The sequence below is a fragment of the Pteronotus mesoamericanus genome, unplaced genomic scaffold (genome assembly GCF_021234165.1).
Source record: "Pteronotus mesoamericanus isolate MK-2021 breed Mesoamerican mustached bat unplaced genomic scaffold, CSHL_Meso_final contig_130, whole genome shotgun sequence".
NCBI classification, from domain to species: domain Eukaryota; kingdom Metazoa; phylum Chordata; class Mammalia; order Chiroptera; family Mormoopidae; genus Pteronotus; species Pteronotus mesoamericanus.
The window spans coordinates 5,895,570-5,915,565 of NW_026555060.1; the positions used below are offsets into that span (position 1 = coordinate 5,895,570).

General features: G+C 34.3%; 1 protein-coding gene across 2 annotated transcripts in view; it reads right to left on the reverse strand.

The window, feature by feature from the left end:
- The window catches only part of CNOT6L (CCR4-NOT transcription complex subunit 6 like), an 86,615-nt gene that overhangs the window by 25,064 nt on the left and 41,555 nt on the right, over nt 1-19,996 (reverse strand). For both annotated transcript variants that reach the window (XM_054591893.1, XM_054591883.1), the window contains exons 5-6: nt 10,504-10,593; nt 903-971 (exon numbers count right to left, since the gene is read on the reverse strand). In XM_054591893.1, coding sequence (XP_054447868.1) covers nt 903-971; nt 10,504-10,593 — 159 coding nt within the window. The remainder of the gene's footprint in view (nt 1-902; nt 972-10,503; nt 10,594-19,996) is intronic.

The following is a 19,996-nucleotide window of genomic DNA, read 5'->3' on the forward strand; positions in this document are numbered from 1 at the left end:
TTAGTGGTTTTAAAATTACTACTTCTGGAAGACAGAAATGTATTGTGAATGATAATATTTCTCAGTATTATTAAAATACAAAGAGAGCCATGAAGATGTTATTTCCCAATACTAAAGCAAATAATTTTTTTATGAATCCTCTCACTTCATAACATAAAAAAAATCTCACAAACAGAACAGCTTAAAAAGTATACAATAAACTCTGTGATTTACCCATTAGAATTTATTAAAGTATCAGTATTCAGTGATTGGTTTAATCTTCATATTAGAACAGTAAAATTTTTATTTCTGAATTTTATAATGAAATTGGATACCAAGAAAACTATTACTTCTGTGATTAAAAATAATGTAACTGGAGAAATATCAACTTATAACAATTTTTTTGTAGAATTCCCAATCATAAAATGTCTAATAAGCAGTAAAAAGCCCTATAAATGATACCAAATCATTATTGGTCTCCACAAAGTAATAAAGGTTTATATTTTCTGTATTATTGCAGTTCTAGAAGTGCAAAATAATATCCTTAAATTGCTCAAATGCTCACCCTGTACCATTTCTACACCACTGGCCTGGTATAATATTTTGTTTCCAATATAGCAAATACAGATTCAGTCTAAATCATTCTTTCATAAGTGTTATAAGTCTACCTGCTCAAGAAAAATTGTCTAAGTAGTTTAAAATTTTTCAGAGGATTCATTATTACTTTTTTTTCTATCTCCCAATACCCTGTGTGAAGATGTTAACTGGAATCATTTTAAAACCAAGAGTCCCATCACTGTGAAAGACAGGAGATTCTTGTACATAAGTCATCACTAAAATGAAGGCCTTTTATTGTATCACAATGCCCAAATGGCATTTCAAGCATTTCTTTAAAAAGTCAAGGAAAAATAAAAACTATTTACCTGATGGCAGAATTTGGTCTCGTTCTTTTAATGTAATCCATGGCCTCGGAGGAAGCTGCTCTGGATGAACTAAAAAAATAAAAATTTAAGTTAATTTCATGGTTTTAAAATCAGTATTATTTACTTTATAGGGTCAAATCAACTTGTTTTCTCTTCAGCTGTAATGACCCACAAACTGATTTAAAAATATAATGAAATATAATGAAAATTTATAAGCCAAAGGAAGAAGTTAAGAAGAGCTATGCAGAAAACATAAAAAATATACAAAAAAAAAAAATTAGGAAACTCAGTGGCACTCCACTTACATAGTATTTATGAAAAGTTACCTATTTAAAACCTTAATCAGGTTCTTACGTCTTAATTACACATTGACTTAGCCTTGTTCCCTGCTGGGAAATCAAAGCTATGTTAAGTTCCAATGTATTAATGGACTAAAATACTCAAATATCTTTTTTTCAAAAAAATCCTCACCCAAGGATGTGTGTTTATTGGTTTTGGTAGGGGGGAAGAGAAAGAGAAACTTCATGTTAGAGAGAAACAATGATCAGCTGCCACAACCTTTTGGTGTACTGGTGTACAGGGATGACATTCCAACTAACTCTGGTAAGGTCAAATAACTCAAATTTCTTTAAAAGAGAAAACAACACATATGAATACATAGTAAAAATTAATGTATTTTCTAATGGGGCTTTGATTTCCTAATTTAAATCTTTCTCTCTTTCATAACGTCCATGCAAAAAAAGAGATTAGAACTAGATTGTACAGAAAATGGCACTGGGTAAACATTAACTGCTCAGATATGGTTATCAATATCATGGAACTAAATACTACCCAACTATCAGATGAAAAAAAATTCACTAGGTTAAGATTTAACCACCCCCTTTCCTTCTTTCTCGGAAAAACATTTTCAGTTACAGAACATTCTGAAGGAAATTCACAGATTTCCCTGGGGTATTGGTGGCTGAGAAATGTATTTCTTTAAAACAAAAACAGGCCATCTTCATCCAACCCTGGAAATTTTCACAAAAGTATCTACAATTTTAAAGTATCACTTGAGTAACCATTCTTGTGTCAAAAGTCTAATTAAAGGATGCCTGTTTTAGCACCTATACTTTTCATAATGCCTGCACCAACATATAGTCCCATCACAATGCCTAAGGGTTCCCTTTTCTGCATACCCTCACAGCACCTGTTTGTCTTTTTTATAAAACCATTCTAACAGGTGTGAGGTGATATTCATTATGGTTTTGATTTGCATTTCCCTGATAATTAATGGTGTTGAGCATCTTTTTATGTACAGCCACATAACTATCTTCTTTGGAAAAATGTCCATTTAGATCTTCTGCCATTTTTTAATTGATTGTTTGGTTTTTTGCTAGTGAGGAGTTTTTTGTATATTTTTTGGATATTAGTCTTTTATCAGATATATGATTTGCAAATATTTTCTCCCATTCAGTAGTTACCTTTTCATTTTCTTGATGATTTCCTTTGCTGTGCAGAAGCTTTTCGGTATGACGTAGTATTCATTAAAAAAGTCATTAGCAAAACCTATGTCAAGGAGCTCACCATCTATGTGTCCTTCTAATTGTATGGTTTCAGGTCTTATGTTCAAGTCTTTAATCCATTTAGAGTTCATTTGTGTGTATGCTTTAAAACAATGGTTGAGTTTCACTCTTTTACATGCAGCTGCAGTCTTCCCAACCCCATTTATTAAAGAGCCTGTCCTTTCCCATTGTATTGACTATATTTTTGTCTCTTGTTGTAAATAAATTGACCACATATGTGTGAATTGATTTCTGTGCTTTTTATCCTGTTCCATTGATCCATGTGTCTGTTTTTATGCCAGTACCATACTGTTTTAATTACTATGGCTTTGTAATATAAGTTTAAAATCAAAGGGCATGATACTTGCAGCTTTGTTCTTTTTCAAGCCTGCTTTAGCTCTTTGGGGGGGTGTGTGTGTGTGTGTGTGTGTGTGTGTGTGTGTGTTTTCCCATACAAGTAATATGATTATTTGTTCTAGTTCTTTGAAAAATACCATTTGTAATTTTGATAGGGTTTGCACTGAATCTATAGATGGCTTTGGGTAGTATGGAAATTTTAACAATATTGATTCTTTCAATCCATGAACACAAAATATATTTCCACTTACTTTTGTCTTCTTCAATTTCTTTAATTCATATCTTATTTTCGATATACATGTCTTTCACCCTGGGTTCAATTTATTCCTAGGCATTTTATTCTTTCTGATACAACTGTAAATGGGATGGTTTTATTTTTCTTTCTGATACTTCATTATTGGTGTATAGAAATGCAACATTTTTGTGTATTGATTTTGTATCCTTCAGCTTTATTGAATTCATTTATTCTAACAGTTTTGCTTTTGTTTTTTCTTAGGAAGTCTTTACGGCTTTCTAATATAATATTATTTCATCTGCAAATAGTGACAGTTTTTCTTCTTCCTTTATAATTTGGATGTGTTTTATTTCTTTTCCTTTCTTAAATGTTCTGGCTCAGACTTCCAATATTATGTTGCATAGAAGTGGAGAGATTGGGTATCCTTGTGATGTTGCTGCTTAGAGGAAATGCTTTTAGATTTTCACCACTGAGTATGATGTTAGCTGTGGCTTGTCATTTATGGCCTTTATTTTGAGGTACATTACCTCAATAACCAATTTGTTGAGAGTTTTTATCGTAAAATACACGTTGAACTTGTCAAATGCTTTCCTGCATCTATTGAATGATCATTTGACTTTTATCCTTCATTTTGTTTTTTTTTTTTTTGGAAAATTTAAAACTTTATTTTTTTTTTAATTTTAATTAATTTATTTACTTTTTAAATACATTTGTCTCTGCCTTCCCCCCACCTCTTTCCCTTGCCCCCTCCCACCTTCCCTCCCTCAGCTCTTCCCCTTTGGTTTTGTCCATGAGTCCTTGCTATATGTTCCTTGACTTTCCCCTTCCCTTCCCTTTCCCTGCCCCCCCCCCCTTCCCTCTTGTCTCTGTTGATTTCTTTTCCTTTCAATGTTGCTGGTCATATTTTCCTTGCTTCTTTGCATTGTTGGTTAGGTTCCGCTTATAGGTGAGATCATATGGTATTTGTCTTTCGCCCCCTGGCTTATTTCGCTTAGCATGATGCTCTCCAGTTCCATCCATGCTGTCGCAAAGTTTAGTACTTCTTTTTTTCTTTCTGCTGCGTAGTATTCCATTGTGTACATGTACCATAATTTTTTGATCTAGTCATCTACTGATGGGCATTTAGGTTGCTTCCAACACTTGGCTATTGTAAATTGTGCTGCTATGAACATTGGGGTGCATAGGTTCTTTTGTATTGGTGTTTTGGTGTTCTCAGGGTATAGTCCCAGCAGGGGAATCGCTGGATCAAAAGGCAGTTCCATTTTCAGCTTTCTGAGGAAATTCCACACTGCTTTCCATAGTGGCTGCACCAGTCTGCATTCCCACCAACAGTGGACTAGGGTTCCCTTTTCTCCACAGCCTCGCCAGCACCTGTTGTTTGTGGATCTGTTTATGATGGCCATTCTGACCGGTGTGAGGTGGTACCTCATGGTGGTTTTGATCTGCATTTCTCTGATGGCTAGTGATGCAGAGCATCCTTTCAAATGCCTCTGGGCCCTCTGTATCTCCTCCTTGGAAAAGCGTCTGCCCAGGTCCTTTGCCCATTTTTTGATTGGATCGTTTGTCTTCTTGGAGTAAAGTCGAGTGAGTTCTTTGTATATCTTGGAGATCAAACCTCTATCTGATGTATCATTAGCAAATATATTTTCCCAAATGGCTGGCTCCCTTTTCATTTTGCTGATGTTTTCTTTAGCCGTGCAGAAGCTTCTTATTTTGATGAGGTCCCACTTGTTTATTCTTTCCTTTATGTCCCTTGCTTTAGGAGACATTATCAGTGAAAAAATTGCTGTGTGGGATATCTGAGAGTTTCCTGCCAATGTTCTCCTCTAGGACTTTGATGGTGTTGCGACTTATATTTAAGTCTTTTATCCATCTTGAGTTTATTTTTGTGTATGGTGTCAGCTGATGATCCAATTTCAATTTTTTGCATGTAGCCATCCAGCTCTCCCAACACCATTTGTTGAAGAGGCTGTTATTGCTCCATTTTATGCTTCTGCCCCCTTTGTCGAATATTAGATGTCCATAGAGACCTGGGCTTATTTCTGGGCTTTCTATTCTGTTCCACTGGTCTATGGGTCTGTTCTTGTGCCAGTACCAGACTGTTTTGAGTATAGTGGCTTTGTAGTAGAGTTTGATGTCCGGTATTGTGATCCCTCCTACTTTGTGTTTCTTTCTCAAAATTGCTGCGGCTATTCGAGGTCGTTTATGGTTCCATATAAATTTTTGAAATGTCTGTTCTATTTCTGTGAAATACGTCATTGGTATCTTAATAGGGATTGCGTTGAATCTATAAATTGCTTTTGGTAGTATGGACATTTTAAGGATATTAATTCTTCCAATCCATGTGCACGGTATATGCTTCCATTTATTTGTGTCTTCCTTAATTTCTTTTTTCAATGTTGCATAGTTTTCTGCATACAGGTCTTTTGTGTCTTTGGTTAAATTTATCCCTAGGTACTTTATCTTTTTTCGTGTTATATCGAATGGTATATTTTTCCTGATTTCTTCTTCTTCTATTGCATTGCTGGTGTACAAAAACGCCTTTGATTTCTGAATGTTGACTTTGTATCCTGCTGTTTTGCCAAATTCACTTATTAGGTTGAGGAGTTTTTTGGTAGAGTCTACAGGGTTCTCTATGTACACTATCATGTCATCTGCAAACAATGATAGTTTTACTTCCTCCTTTCCTATTTGGATGCCTTTTATCTCTTTCTCTTGTCTGACCGCTGTGGCTAGGACTTCCAATACGATGTTGAAAAGAAGCGATGAGAGTGGACATCCTTGTCGTGTTCCCGATCTTAGTGGGAAAGCTTTCAGTTTTTGCCCGTTGAGTATGATATTGGCTGTAGGTTTTTCATATATGGCCTTTATCACGTTGAGGAATATCCTTCATTTTGTTAATGTAGATGGTGAACTATCTTTACATACCTGGGATAAATCCCACTTGATCGTGCTGTATTAAATGTAGTGTTGAATTCCATTTAGGTGAGGATTTTTTGCATTTCTGTTCATTGAGGATATTGGCCTATAATTCTGTCTTCTTGGGGCATTCTTGTCTGGTTTTGGTATTAGGGTAATGCTGACATAATAAAATAAATTTGGAAGAGTTCTCTCTTCTTCTATTATTTGGGAGAGTTTGAGAAAGATTGGTATTGGCCTCTTTTGAATATTTGGCAGAATTCAACAGTGACACCATCTTGTCCTAGACTTTTGTTTTTTGGGAGGTTTTTGATTACTAGGTATCAGTCTGTTCAGATTTTCTATCTCATCAAAATTCAATCTTGATAGGTTTTATGTTTCTGGAAATTCATCTGTTTCTTTTAGGTTATCCAATTTGTTGGCATATAATTGTTTGTAGTAGTTTCTTATGATCCTTTAATGTAATTATTGTTAGGCATGTACTTATTGCAATTTTGTTAATTGTTTACCAGCTGTTCTTGTAGTTCCTCTCTGTTCCTTTCTTTTTTGACAATGTGGGTATTCAATATTGCTGATGGCAGCCACTCTAGCAGAGCCCAAGAGAGCTAACTCATCCCACACCTCACAGTGGTCAGCAGCACTGGGCATGGTTTGCCCACAGTAAGGGTATCACATGAGACTGAAAAGGCTGACAAACCCTATATGGTAAAATTAAACAGGGCAACTGCCTGCTAACACTGAGATTTAAAAAGCAACAAGGGTCTCCTAATATAATATTCCAAATATCCATGGTACAACTGAAAATTTGGTCACACCAAAGATCAGGAAAATCAACACTTACATAAGACTCCAACAAACACAAAGATAATCTAGATGTTGAAATTACCTGACAGAGATTTTAGAGCAGCCATGGCAAAGCTGCTTCTGGAAATAATTATAAATTCTCTTGAAACAAATAAAAATAAAGAAAGCCCTAGCAAAGAAGTGTAAGTTACATGTTTTTAAAAGGACCAAACTGAGCACTCAGAAACCATGTGATGACAAGGGCAGAGATCGAGGCAATGCAGCCACAAACCAATGAAAGCCAAGAAAAAAGACAATGAAAGCCAATGTCCCCAAAAAGGTCAGAGGGAAGCCCACAACAGATTCTTCCCTGAGACTCTGAGAATGAACCAACCCTGTTCTGTCTGGCAACCCTGCCAACACCTTGATCCCAATATGAGGTCCCCAGAACCGTGAGAATTTTAAGTGTTATTTATATAAAAGAAACGGTGCTTTGGCCTTAAGCCTGGACGTCTGGGACATTGGTTTCCCTCACTAAAACCAGAGTGTTTTCAGCTGACTGCATCTTGAGCAGCCAGAGCAGCCACCTGAATGGGGAGAGGTGTTCTCTCTGTGGCCAAGGATGGAGGCCACATCTGTGCCCAGTACGAGAAACGATGTACCCCATATGCTATGCCCCCGATTCACAACCCTTCCAAGATCCTAGGTATCTTAATGTCTTTCTTTACTCCTATTCACCTGAAAATTAAAAGGTCTTTCAAAGTGAAAAATAAATATATAAAAAATAAAAAGGACCAAAATGAAATTACTGAATTAAAAATAAAATAAAAAACTCAGAGAAGAGAAACAAAATAAAGATTTAAAAAGATAAAATGACTGAATTTAAGAACCAATAGAATTTATTTAATATGAATAAAAGAAAATAAACTAAAAAAAAAGTAAATGAAGTTTAGGGTCTGGGGGACTTTAACAAAACCTCTAAAATTCACCTAATCGGAGACCAGAAGAAGGGGAGAAAGGAGGTAGATTTAAACACTATTCTTAAGAGACTATAACTAAAATTCCCAAATTTAGTAAATGGCATATACCTACAAATTTAAGAAGGTAAACAAACTTCAAATAGAATAAACCCAAACGAATCCACACCAAGACACATTATAATTAAATTGAAAATTAAACACAAGGACCCTCAAGAACATCCGAGAGAAATGACACATTACCTTACCTATAAGGGAACAACAGGTTTTTTTCCTGAAAAGATGGTGGCCAGAGAATTTGGTACACCGTTTTTTAAGTGCTGAAAGAAAAGTATCAACCACAAATTCTGTATTCAATAAAATTATCCTTCAGAAATCAAAGGGAAATAAAGATGTTATCAAAAGAAAACTAAGAGACTTTGTTGCTAGCAGATCTGCCCTTGAGAAATGAATGGCTAAAGGAACCTCTGTTAGAAGAAAGAATAACAGAAGAATTGGAAGATCAAACAGAAAAAAAACATGGAACAAGTGAAAAATAAGGGGTTAATAGATTATCCTTCTCCACATGAGCTTCTTAAATCATATCTGATGGCTGAAGCAAAAATCACATCTGTGTGGCCCTCAGAACATGGAGTGAAAACACTAAAGACAACTGGGTGATCCCCAAAATACCAGAATTATCTCCTGGAAGGTGGGTCCCTTTTAGTACAGGCTTTTCCCTGCAAGGTGAGTGTTCAAGGAACCCATTTGTACCATGTACCAGCTAGCGTTGCTGTGAGAGGATGAATTTGGCTTCAGTTAATTTTTTTTGAAGGCTTTTTCAATGCATTTGCCCGTTTCACGATGGGTGATTTATGAGGGCACCTCCCCACACTGCACTGAGTGTTCAGCAGCTTTTGACCAAAAAATAGCATGAACCCCATGCCCCACCCTCCCTGTTCACTAGATCTCGCCCCAAGCAATTTTTTTTGTTTGTTTCCCCCAATGAAAAAGTCCACAAAGGGAAATGTTTTGTCAATGCGATGAAACAAAAAAAAGTCAGAAGCACTAAAAGGCAGCCAAATCAACAGGTTCAAATTAAGAAGTACAAATTGGTAGTTACAGAATTGCCATGCGGATGTATTGTAAAGTACAATATAGGAAATGAAGTAACCAAAGAATTCATACACATGACCAGTGGACATCAACAAAGGTGTGGGCTGCCTGAGGGAGTGGCAGGTGCTAAGCAGAAGGGGGCATAGAAGGAAAAATTGGGACAACGGTAATAACATAATCAATAAAACATAACTTAAAAAATTGTTTTTGAGCAGTGGAAAAAAACATCTCAATAGGTGTAATGCATCAGATGGAGAATACTTTGAAGGTGAATGACGTTTAAATATGTAAGAATAAAGACACAATTTTTTATAAATAAATTCCATTTTGGGGGGGGTCCCCCTTGTATATTTAAAAGTGGGAAGGTTGAAGTAACATAAATGGAAATAAGGCATCAATAATTCATTTAAGTGATAAAAGAGAATTATCAGTAGACTGTGTTAAGTATGGATGTTGTAATATTTAAAGCAAACACCAAGAAAACGATAAAGATAATGTACTCAAAAACAGCAAAAATAAAACAAGATGGAATCCTAAAATATGTTTAAGTAATCCACAGGAAAAGAAGAAGAGATAAACAAGAAGCAAAAAGAGAAGAAACAATCAGAAAACAAGTACTAAAATGGCAGACTTAAATTCTGCATATTTACAATTAATCTATATGTAAATAGTTTCAATACATAAATTATAAGAGTTGAGTCTTGATGGAATAGATAAAAAAACATGACATATGACTCAACCATATGCTGTATACAAGTATAAGGATGGAAAAAGACTATCCTCACTCTAAACAGAGTCAGGTTATATTATTATCAGATACAGTATACTTAAGAGCAAAGTAAATATTAGAAACAAAGGTCATTATATAATGATAGAAAGATCAAGCCACCAAGAAAATGTAGCAATCCTAATATGTATCTACCAAACACAGCTTCAAAATACAAGCCTCAGCAAATTAGGATCAAACAATCATTAAAAAAACCCAGAAAATTAAACAACACATTTGTAAATAATCCATGAAAAGTCTCAAAGAAAATTTTTTAAAAATACATTAAACAGAATGGAAATAAAAAATACAACATATCAAAATTTGTGGAATGCAACTAAAATAGTTGCAAAATAAATGCAAGGTAAATGTATAATAATGCTACATGCTTGCATTAATAAAAAAGGAAAGATCTCAAAGCAACAATCTAAGTTTTTACACTGAGTAAGAAAGAGAACAAAATAAACTTAAAACAAGAAAACGGAAGGAAACACTAACATATAGGGAAGCAGAAAGGTTAAACACGAAAGAACAGAAAAAAATAAAGTGTAAATTCTAACCAAAAGAGGAGTGATATCCTGGGTTCACAGCTGTCATTAACTAGCTGGGTTTAGTTGGGTAAATTGCTTTACTCTCTAAATCTCAGAATTTGCCTGTACAATACCAGTAAAAATTCCTACCTCCTGGGTTCTTAGAAAGATTAAAGGAGATAATGTAACTAAAACTCCTTACATATTGCTTGGTTAATAAAAAAAAGCACTCAGTGTAAGAAAAGAAGAATGCTCCACTACTCCAGGAAATACTAATGGCAGGAATTCCATACCTATAGGCACTTATAAAAATGGTTATATGCTCCTAAGTAAAATGTGACATATTAATTAATAGTAACATCTGTAGAATTTATTGCTTTGTTATTAATAGTTACCTGCAAGATTGTCAAGCATAAAGTTCAGTAGCTTTCGGGTTCCATCTGGGTCCTGGTATAAATTGAGAATATCCTGTGATAAAGGATTGCCTAAAGCAGAAGACAAAAATGCAACATGTAAGACTTACAATAGTAAGACCAGACAAAATATAATAATTTATCTTGTGACTTTTATTATATTTAATTTAAACATAAATTTAAAGAAATTATGTGAATTTAAAGAAATTCTTCGTTAAGATATTCATAAAGAAAAACTTCAAGGGTTATTTTTTCCCACATGTCACTATTTGTATTATATACTTATAATTTATGCTTATGAAAATCACATGTACACATACACATAAGCATATAAATATTAATCTTGGTCTATTCTGAAGTAATATCACAACCTGGCATTTGAAATAACCATTATAGGTTCTACCTTTATCTGTGAGGACAATATTTTAACTGAAAAACAAAAAGCCCTGTATGAGAAAGAATAAATGATATAAAACTGAGGGAGAGTTGTCCTAGCTGGAATATTTATACTACATATGAGAAAAGGAAGATATTTCAAGTGAAAAAGAAAACCTGTTACCAAAATGAGTTAGTAAAATGTGAAATGAAAGAATTTTTAATGAAACTGATTAAGGATATCTGAGTACTCAGAGTACAGATTTATCTTACTCTTATCAAAAGACAAGATATTGTTAACAGTCTATATACTCCCTTAAGAAATAAAGGTGGTATTTGTTAAGACAAGCACACAACAATCTGGCAAAGAGATTTGAAAAAACAAAAACCATGGAAATTCCAGAAATGAAGGTTCTAACTAGTAAACAAACAAAATCTTCAAAGCAACACTCAGCCACCCAAATGGGTAAAATTAAAAAGTATTAACCACCAAAGTGTTAGAAAGAAAAGTATAGTACTTGAAACTCTCAGAAATTGCTGGTAGGAGTGTAAAATTGTACAGTTATGGTGAAAATCTAGCTAGCAGTTTCCAACAACCTTGAAAGTAAGAAAAGGAACTATTCTAGGGTGACAAAATGTTCTGTATCTTAAGTAAGGCAGTGGTTATATGTGTGTATACTCTTATTAAAATTGGTTAAGCTACATATTTAAGTATACTCAATAAAGTACGGGGAAAACATATGATGAATGAGTTAGACAGCAGATTATATACAGCTGAAAACAATATTAGTAAAAAGAAAAAACAGCAAAGAAGCTACCCAAAAGGCATCATTAAGAATCAAAAAGATGTAAAACGAGATAGTAAAAGAGGAGAATTAGAATAAAAAATCTTAATATGTATTAGTTGGAGCTTTAGACATAAAGAACAGAAATTTGGTTTATGGTCCAGCATCTAAAGAGCCTGGAAGCTGTCGCTCCCATCCTAACAATTGAGGTCATAAGGCAAAAACTGCCACCCTGAACACAAACAGCAGATACAGAGATCACACCCTAGTGGGAACAGAAGCCCAAATGCAGAAGCACAGAACTGGAATTAGTATTAATTTGAATACTCTATCTAATAATTGACAAATTGCTGAAGTCTCAGAAAAAACTAGCTTGAGAGTTAAAAACTCAAGGGGACCCAGTCTGAGGGGACTCATACTTTCTTGACTCCTACCTCCAGGAGCCCCACTGGGTTCTCACTATAAAGATTGGGGAAAAGTTGCCTCTTCTTGCAGGGAGAGATGGAATGTAATGTTCTCTTAACAAGCATTACTCACAAAGAAAATATTTTACCTGCATTTGATAATTTAGGGTTTTACCAAAGCCTAACCAACCTGTGGTAAAAGAAATACCCGCCCCCACACTAGGCCCCTATAGCCTAATGTGGGTAAGGGTGAAACCAGCTCAGGCTCACTAAAGGACTGAGATATAATCACACAGGACTACAGGACTCTATCTCTCCTTCTAAACCTTACTAAGGTATCAACAGAGCTCCTGTATAAGAGGATTACAGTTAAAAGAATTGCAAGCTTTGGACCCTATTTAAAGGTCCCTGGGAAAAACCAAGACCACAGGGGAATAAAAACAAAGACACCAGAGAAAATTTTAGATTCTAACACAATAGCTACTACAGTAAATAGCAAACACAGCCTATCTCCTTGAAAGAAAGAAAGATTAGAGAGAGTTGAATTGAAAAGAGGCAATATTTGGGTGGGGAAGAGGCTGCAAAGTTTCAAAAGCTCATTTAAAAAAAAAGAATAAACTCATACATGAAGCACCATGTATACGAAGTTTATGAAAAGATTTCATTTTATATCATACTGCAACTAGAGAAGGCCAAGAGCAAGCAGAAGTCCTGAACACCACAGAGGGAAAAAGGACAAATTACTTCAAAGAAAGGACATGAGAATGATAACAAATTCATTAGTACAATGGAAGCTAGAATATAGAGAGTAATATCTCCAAAGATTGCAAGATGGTATTTGAGACTTTAACATTCCTCTATGGCTGGGTTGTCGACAGAAAAAGTAAACCCAAAAATCAGTAAAGATGAAGACCAGAATGATACTGTCAACCAAATTGATCTGACAGTTACATAATACTCTCCTCAAAAACAGAATACACATTCAAGTACACAAGAACATTCACCAAGGGAGATCAAATTCTGGGCCATAAAACAATCTGTCATATGTTTAAAAGAAATATGCCCTAACTGGTGGGTTGAGTGCCAGCCTGGGAACCAAAAGGTCACTGGTTCAATTCCCAGCCAGGGCACATGCCTGGGTTGTGGGCCAGGTCCCTGGTTAGGTGCATGCGAGAGGCACGTTTCTTTCGCACATCGATGTTTCTCTCCCTCTTTCACTCTCCCTTCCCCTCTCTCTAAAAATAAATAAATAAAATCTTTAAAAAGAAGTAAGTTTAAAAAAATAAAATAATACAAAGCATACTATCTGAACATACCAAAATAAAACTAAAAATCAATGACAGACATTTGGAAAATCTCTAAGTATTATGAAATTAAGTATTGCACTTTGAAATTATCCATGAGTCAAAGAAGTCACACAGGAACTTAAAATGTTTTAACTGAATTAAAATAAAAACACATTATCAAAATTTGTACGATGCAGCTAAATTGGCATTTAGCATGAAATTTATAGTAGTAATGGTTATAAAAAAAGATCTAAAATCAATTATCTAATTTCCATACTAAGAATCTAAAACAATAAGAGCAAATGAACCCAAAAGAAACCAAAAGGAACTAATAAAGAGAAAAAAAATCAATAAAATTTAAAACAGAAAAACAAGACATTACTACTGAACCCAAAACATGTTACTCTTAAAAAGAGGCAATAAATTGATAAACCTACCTTTGACCAGGAAAAAAAGATACAACCTATCAATATTAAGAATCAAAGAGGGAACTGCTCATTAGAAATTAGAAGAATAAGGAATATTAAAAAATATGCCCATAAATTCAACCTAGAAGAAATTTATAAATTCTTTGAAAGAAAGAAATTACCATAGCTCCCTCAAAAAGAAATGGATAAAAAACTTAGAAAAAATGTCAAAGAAAGAACCTCCAAAAATTTGTCCCTCCATAAAAGCAGTAACAACAACTAGCAAAAATTGTCAGAATCAACTACTTCAGAACTCTGAAAATTAATCAAATGATTGAAGCAGTCCACAGAGTATTTACTCAGGAAAGAAGACCACTATGGGTAAAAATAGTTATCTGTGGAGTTTTAACTTTCCCTGGTCCCTTCAATGCCAAGGCCGCCTGGTAACCACTAGAGCAACCAAAACTGAGCTGGAGACTTTCAAAGCTTCATTTTCAAAGACTGGCCATTATCTGACCTGGGTCCTGGTTCCTTGACTCTCGCCTAATGCCTGAAGACTTCTATCTACAAGAGAGGGAACGGTTTTGGGAGCATGTTTGAGGAAACCATTACTGGAAAATGTTTTAACTTTGTGGCTACCTGAGATCCTGGAAACAACTGAAACAAACGACAGACTACCCAAAAAACTTTAAAAGCTTGGAAATAAGATGCCAATAGGGGTTCTGAAAAGCTCTTACATATTGTGGGGAACTGAGAAGGCCATATGTATATGGAGCACTATGCACCTACTTAGGAAAAAAACTAAAAACAGACAAGCTTTCACCCCTGTATGACCTTCAGGCTATGACCTAAGCCTGTATGACCTGTATGACCTAAGGCAGACTTACAAACTTCCTGGCTGAGTGCTGAAGGTGTACTCGGGCGTCCCAAAAACACATACAGAGCCAGTTGGCCAATAGTGGAAGATTTATTGGTTCCAGGCATTTAAGGAAATCTCTGCCCACCAAATTAAATAAAGGGCTTGCCCTGACTGGTATGGCTCAGTTGGTTGGGTGTTGTCCCATAAAACAAAAGGTCACTCGTTTGATTTCTAGCGAGGGCACAAGCCTGGGTTGCGGGTTCAGTTCTCGGATGGGGGGAGAGGCAATCAAGTGATGTTTCTCTCTCATATCAGTGTTTATCTTCCTCGCTTCCCATCTCTCTAAAAATTAATAAAATCTTTTAAAATAAATAAATAAAGGGCTCAATGGCTATACATTATAAAGAATACAAACTTCAAAGAATCAGTTATAAGGTCAATAAAGCAACAAACTACAAAGTAGAAACAACAAACAACAATGGGCAAGAGAAAGATTCTGCTATTAGAGTTGCCACATTACTTAAAATGTCTAGTTCTTAATTAAAAAAATAATGAAGCATGCAAAGGAACAAGAGAGTATATCTCATACACAGAGGGGGAAAATGCAATCAATATACATTGTCCCCATGGACAATAAAAACCACAGCAAGGGCTTAAGGGCTCGAGAGCAGCACTACACAGGAACGAGAAAGGATCTGTGAACTTTAAGACTGAGGTTATACAGTCTGAGGAAGAGAAAGAAAAAAGAGTGTAGAAAAAGCAAACAGAGCTCAGAGATCTATCAGACAACACATCAAATGTACCAACATAAGCAATGTGGAAGTTCCAGAAAAGGAAGCAAGAAAAATACAGAAAAAAATTTTTTGTGTAAATAGTGGCAAAAAGCATTCTAAATTTGATGAACAAATACACAGCCAAAAAACTGAACAAACTCCAAGTAAATTAAAATGAAAGAGATCCACACCTAGACAAACTACAGTAAGACTGTGGGAAGTCAAAGACAAAGAGAATTTTGAAAATTATGCAAAAGGAGTGACTCATCATGTACAGATCCTCAATAAGATTAATAGCTTATTTCTCATCAAAAACCAGAGGCCAAAAGACAGTAGGATGACATATTCGAAGTGTTGAAAGAAAAAAAGAACTGCCCAGCAAGAATTCTGTATCTAGCAAAAATAGCCTTCAAAAATAAAGAAGAAATTAAGACATTCTCAGATAAACAAAAATTGAGTGAATATATCACTAGCAGACTAGTCCTACAAGAAATACTAAAGGGATTCCTTCCAACTGAAATAAAAGTACATTGACAGTAACTTGAATCCATACATAAAAATATAAAGAGTACTAGTAAGGGTCACTACATAGGTACATATAAAAGACAATTTAAATGTAATTTTGGTTTTTACTCTTTTTAAACATATAAGAGACAGCTGCATATAACAATAATTACAAATCTGTATTGATGGGCACACAATGTATAGACAATGATATTTGTGAAATAACATAAATGAAAGTGAATGAAATTTTAGGTGCAAATATATATATTTTAATCTCCACCTGAGGATATGTTTATTGATTAATAGAGGAAATGAGAGAGAGAGAGAGAGAGAGAGAGAGAGAGAGAGAGAGAGAGACGTTAACATGAGAAACACTGGTTGTTTGCCTCCTGTACATGCCCCAACTGGGGATTGAACCTGCAGCCTAGGTATGTGCCCTGATGGGGATCAAACCCTCAACCTTTTGATGTACAGGACAAAGCTCCAATAAGCTCAGGTACCCAGCCAGGGCCTTTTTTTTTATATTATTGATGTTAAGTTGATATTAATCCAAATTAGATTTCCATAAATTAAGATGTAATTATAATCTTCAGGGTAACCACTGAAAAAATAACTTAATATACCAACAGGAACAAGGGAATTAAATTGGTTCATTGAAAAGTATCCATTTAGGAATACTACGCAGCAGAAAGAAAAAAAGAAGTACTAAACTTTGCGACAGCATGGATGGAACTGGAGAGCATCATGCTAAGCGAAATAAGCCAGAGGGCGAAAGACAAATACCATATGATCTCACCTATAAGCGGAACCTAACCAACAATGCAAAGAAGCAAGGAAAATATGACCAGCAACACTGAAAGGAAAAGAAATCAACAGAGACAAGAGGGAAGGGGGGGGCAGGGGAAGGGAAGGGAAGGGAAGGGGAAAGTCAAGGAACATATAGCAAGGACTCATGGACAAAACCAAAGGGGAAGAGCTGAGGGAGGGAAGGTGGGAGGGGGCAAGGGAAAGAGGTGGGGGGAAGGCAGAGACAAATGTATTTAAAAAGTAAATAAATTAATTAAAAAAAAAAGACTCAAAAAAAAAAAGAAAAGTATCCATTTAATAAACAGAAGTCATTAATTGAGGAACAAAGAAAAAGGACATTAAGACATAAAAAAAAATAGCAAAATTTCAGACATAAATCCTACCTTATCAGCAAATACATTAAAAGTAGATTAAACTCTGATTAAAAAGCAGAGGTTAGCAGAATAAATAATAAAACAATTCATTATATGCTGTCCACAAGAGACACACTATAGATTCAAAAGCACAAAGAGGATGAAAGTAAAGGTATGCCATGCAAACAATAACCAAAAGCAAGCTGGAGTGACTGTATTAAGAAAGGGATAACCTCAATGTCTTGTATCAGTGAAAAAAGTTGAATTAGTAGTTAAAAACATTTCAACAAAAATAATTCCAGACTTGTATGGTTTTAGTGGAAAATTCAACTGAACATTTAAAAATACTGTAATACAAATGCATGAAAACTCTTCCAGAAAATAGAAGTGTTAATGACACTTTCCAACTCATTTTAAGAAGTCAGCAGTATCCTGAAATCAAACCAAAGACATTGTAAGAAAAACATCAGAAAACAATATGTATTATGATCATAAATCAAATCCAACAAGATATTAAAGAGAGAATATGCAATCACCAAGTAGTATTTAAAGTGGAAACAGGGATTAACTGAGGAACATTAATGCACAACCCATGGACACGAACAATATGGGGACTGGCTTGGGGAAGGAAGAAGGTAGGGTTGGGAGAAGGTAGAGAAAGGGAGAAAAATCGGGGACAACTGTAACAGCATAAACAACAGTAAAATTAAAAATAAAGTGGGAATAAGGGTAATAAAAAAATATAACAAAAAAGGAAAAAATAAAATGGGAATAGAAGGTTGGTTTAATTTGAAAATCCATCAATGTAATTCAGCATATAAACTGACTAAAGGAGAAAAGTCATCACAACATCTCATCCCAACTGCATATGTGTGTCAACATTCACCAAATGGGTGAATTGCACCAAATATAAATTATAGCTCAGCAAAAAATGTTGCTAAAATTTTTTACTTTCAAAAATATATTCACGGTAAAGTTTCAAAATTCATCACTTAAGAGTTTAGAAATAAAATGTACAAATTCCAAACCAACAGAAGAAAGTATATAGATTTAGAAAAAAACAAGTGGAAAAAAACCCCTATTTTTAGGAAGGCAAAAAAGGAGAAAAAACAACACAAGGAGTAGAATCAAAAGGTAAGATAGTAACAACACAAAAATATCAATAATTACAATATAGGTAAGGCAACTTGACTGAAGCCACATGTTAAAAACAAAATAAAGTCAGACTGGATTAAAAACAAAGTCCAGTTATATAGTAGTATTTGTAAGAGATATACCTAAGCATAAGTACACAGAAAGCTGAAACTAAACAGATGAGTAAAAGATATATTAGCTAAACATTTACCAAAAGAAAACTTACATAGCTGTACTATTCATATAGACTATAAGATGAAAAGCCTAACAAGAGAAAAAGAGGCTCACTACCTAATATCAGGTTTAATTCACCAGAAGGTAAAGCAATATACAGCAAGATATAGGTATAGTTGGTACACTTAATAAAAAATAAAATAATCTCAAAGGATACAAAGCAAAAGCTGACTGAATTACATAGGGAAATGAATAAATCCACTATTTTAATAGAAACTTTGGCATAAACATCTTAATTATTACAACAACGAGTCACTGAAAAAAAACATCTGACAAATCCCTGAGGAGATAAATCAGAAAAAAAAATGCACATAAATAATTTTAAAAATGAAGAGGGGGTGATAGAGTTATAATTAGAACAGAACTGAAAGGTATATTTTAAAAAATCATCAACATTTGTATGCAAATAAGTTTGAAAACTTAAAAGTCTGACAAAACCCAGGAGTACAGATATGGTCCAATAAAATGGACACAGTAACTATTAGAAATAGTTCTTACAACTACAAATCCTATTAAATGAGAATAATAGAATCATCTCAGTAGATGGATTAAAGCATTTAATAAAATTCAGCACTTGAAAAAGAATTAGGAAAGCAGGGATAAAACTTCTAGAAACTAAAAAAATATCAATAATACAGAGCAAATATCATTCTTAATAGAAAAACATCAAAAGTATTTCCTTTAAAATTGAGCATAGAAGAATGCTGAGTAGTAAGGTTTCTATTTAATACTGTACTAAACACCCTACTAAATACATCAAAATCAGAAAAGAATTTAAATAGGTACGAATTTGAAAGGAAAAAAACAAAACTGTCACTATTAGCAGATGAAATTATTATCTGCATACAAAACCCAAAAGAACTTGCAGACAAATTTTTAGAAAGAATGAGAATATAGCCAAGAAGGCTTATTATAAAGTCAATTTAAAAAAAAATTGTACAATGTTTTTATACCACAAGAGCAAATAAGCAGAAACGGCAGCTTTTAAATAAAAAAAGTTATGGTTTATAGTTGGAAAATATAACTTATAAAGTGCCTAAAAACAAATCCAACAAAAGATGTACCTGACCAGTGTACAGGAAGTTACAAAATTTTATTCAAAGACATTAATAAGATGTAAATAAGTAGAGAAAGTGCACAAATTCAAGGATAGGGAGACTCAATAAAATTAAGATGTAAATTCTTCCTAAATTGATCCAGACATTCAATGCAATGCAATTCCAAAGTCTCAACAGCTTTTATGAAAGGTAACAAGCTGTTCTTATGTATGAGGAAGATCCAAGACACCCAAACAGTCAGGTCAATGCAGAAGGATAAATAAGGAGAATTCCCAAACCAGACATTAAGTCTTAATATAAAGCCATAATAATAATTATGATAATGTAGTAATTAGTAAAGTTAGACAAATTGATTATTAGATATATGGAAGATCTTAGAAACAGACCTAGACATAGCTGATATGAGAGCTTACTTTGCTGATTAGTGAGAAAAGGGAAAACTCTTCACTAAATGGTGCTTAGACAATTGGTTATACAGATTGAAACACATTAGATC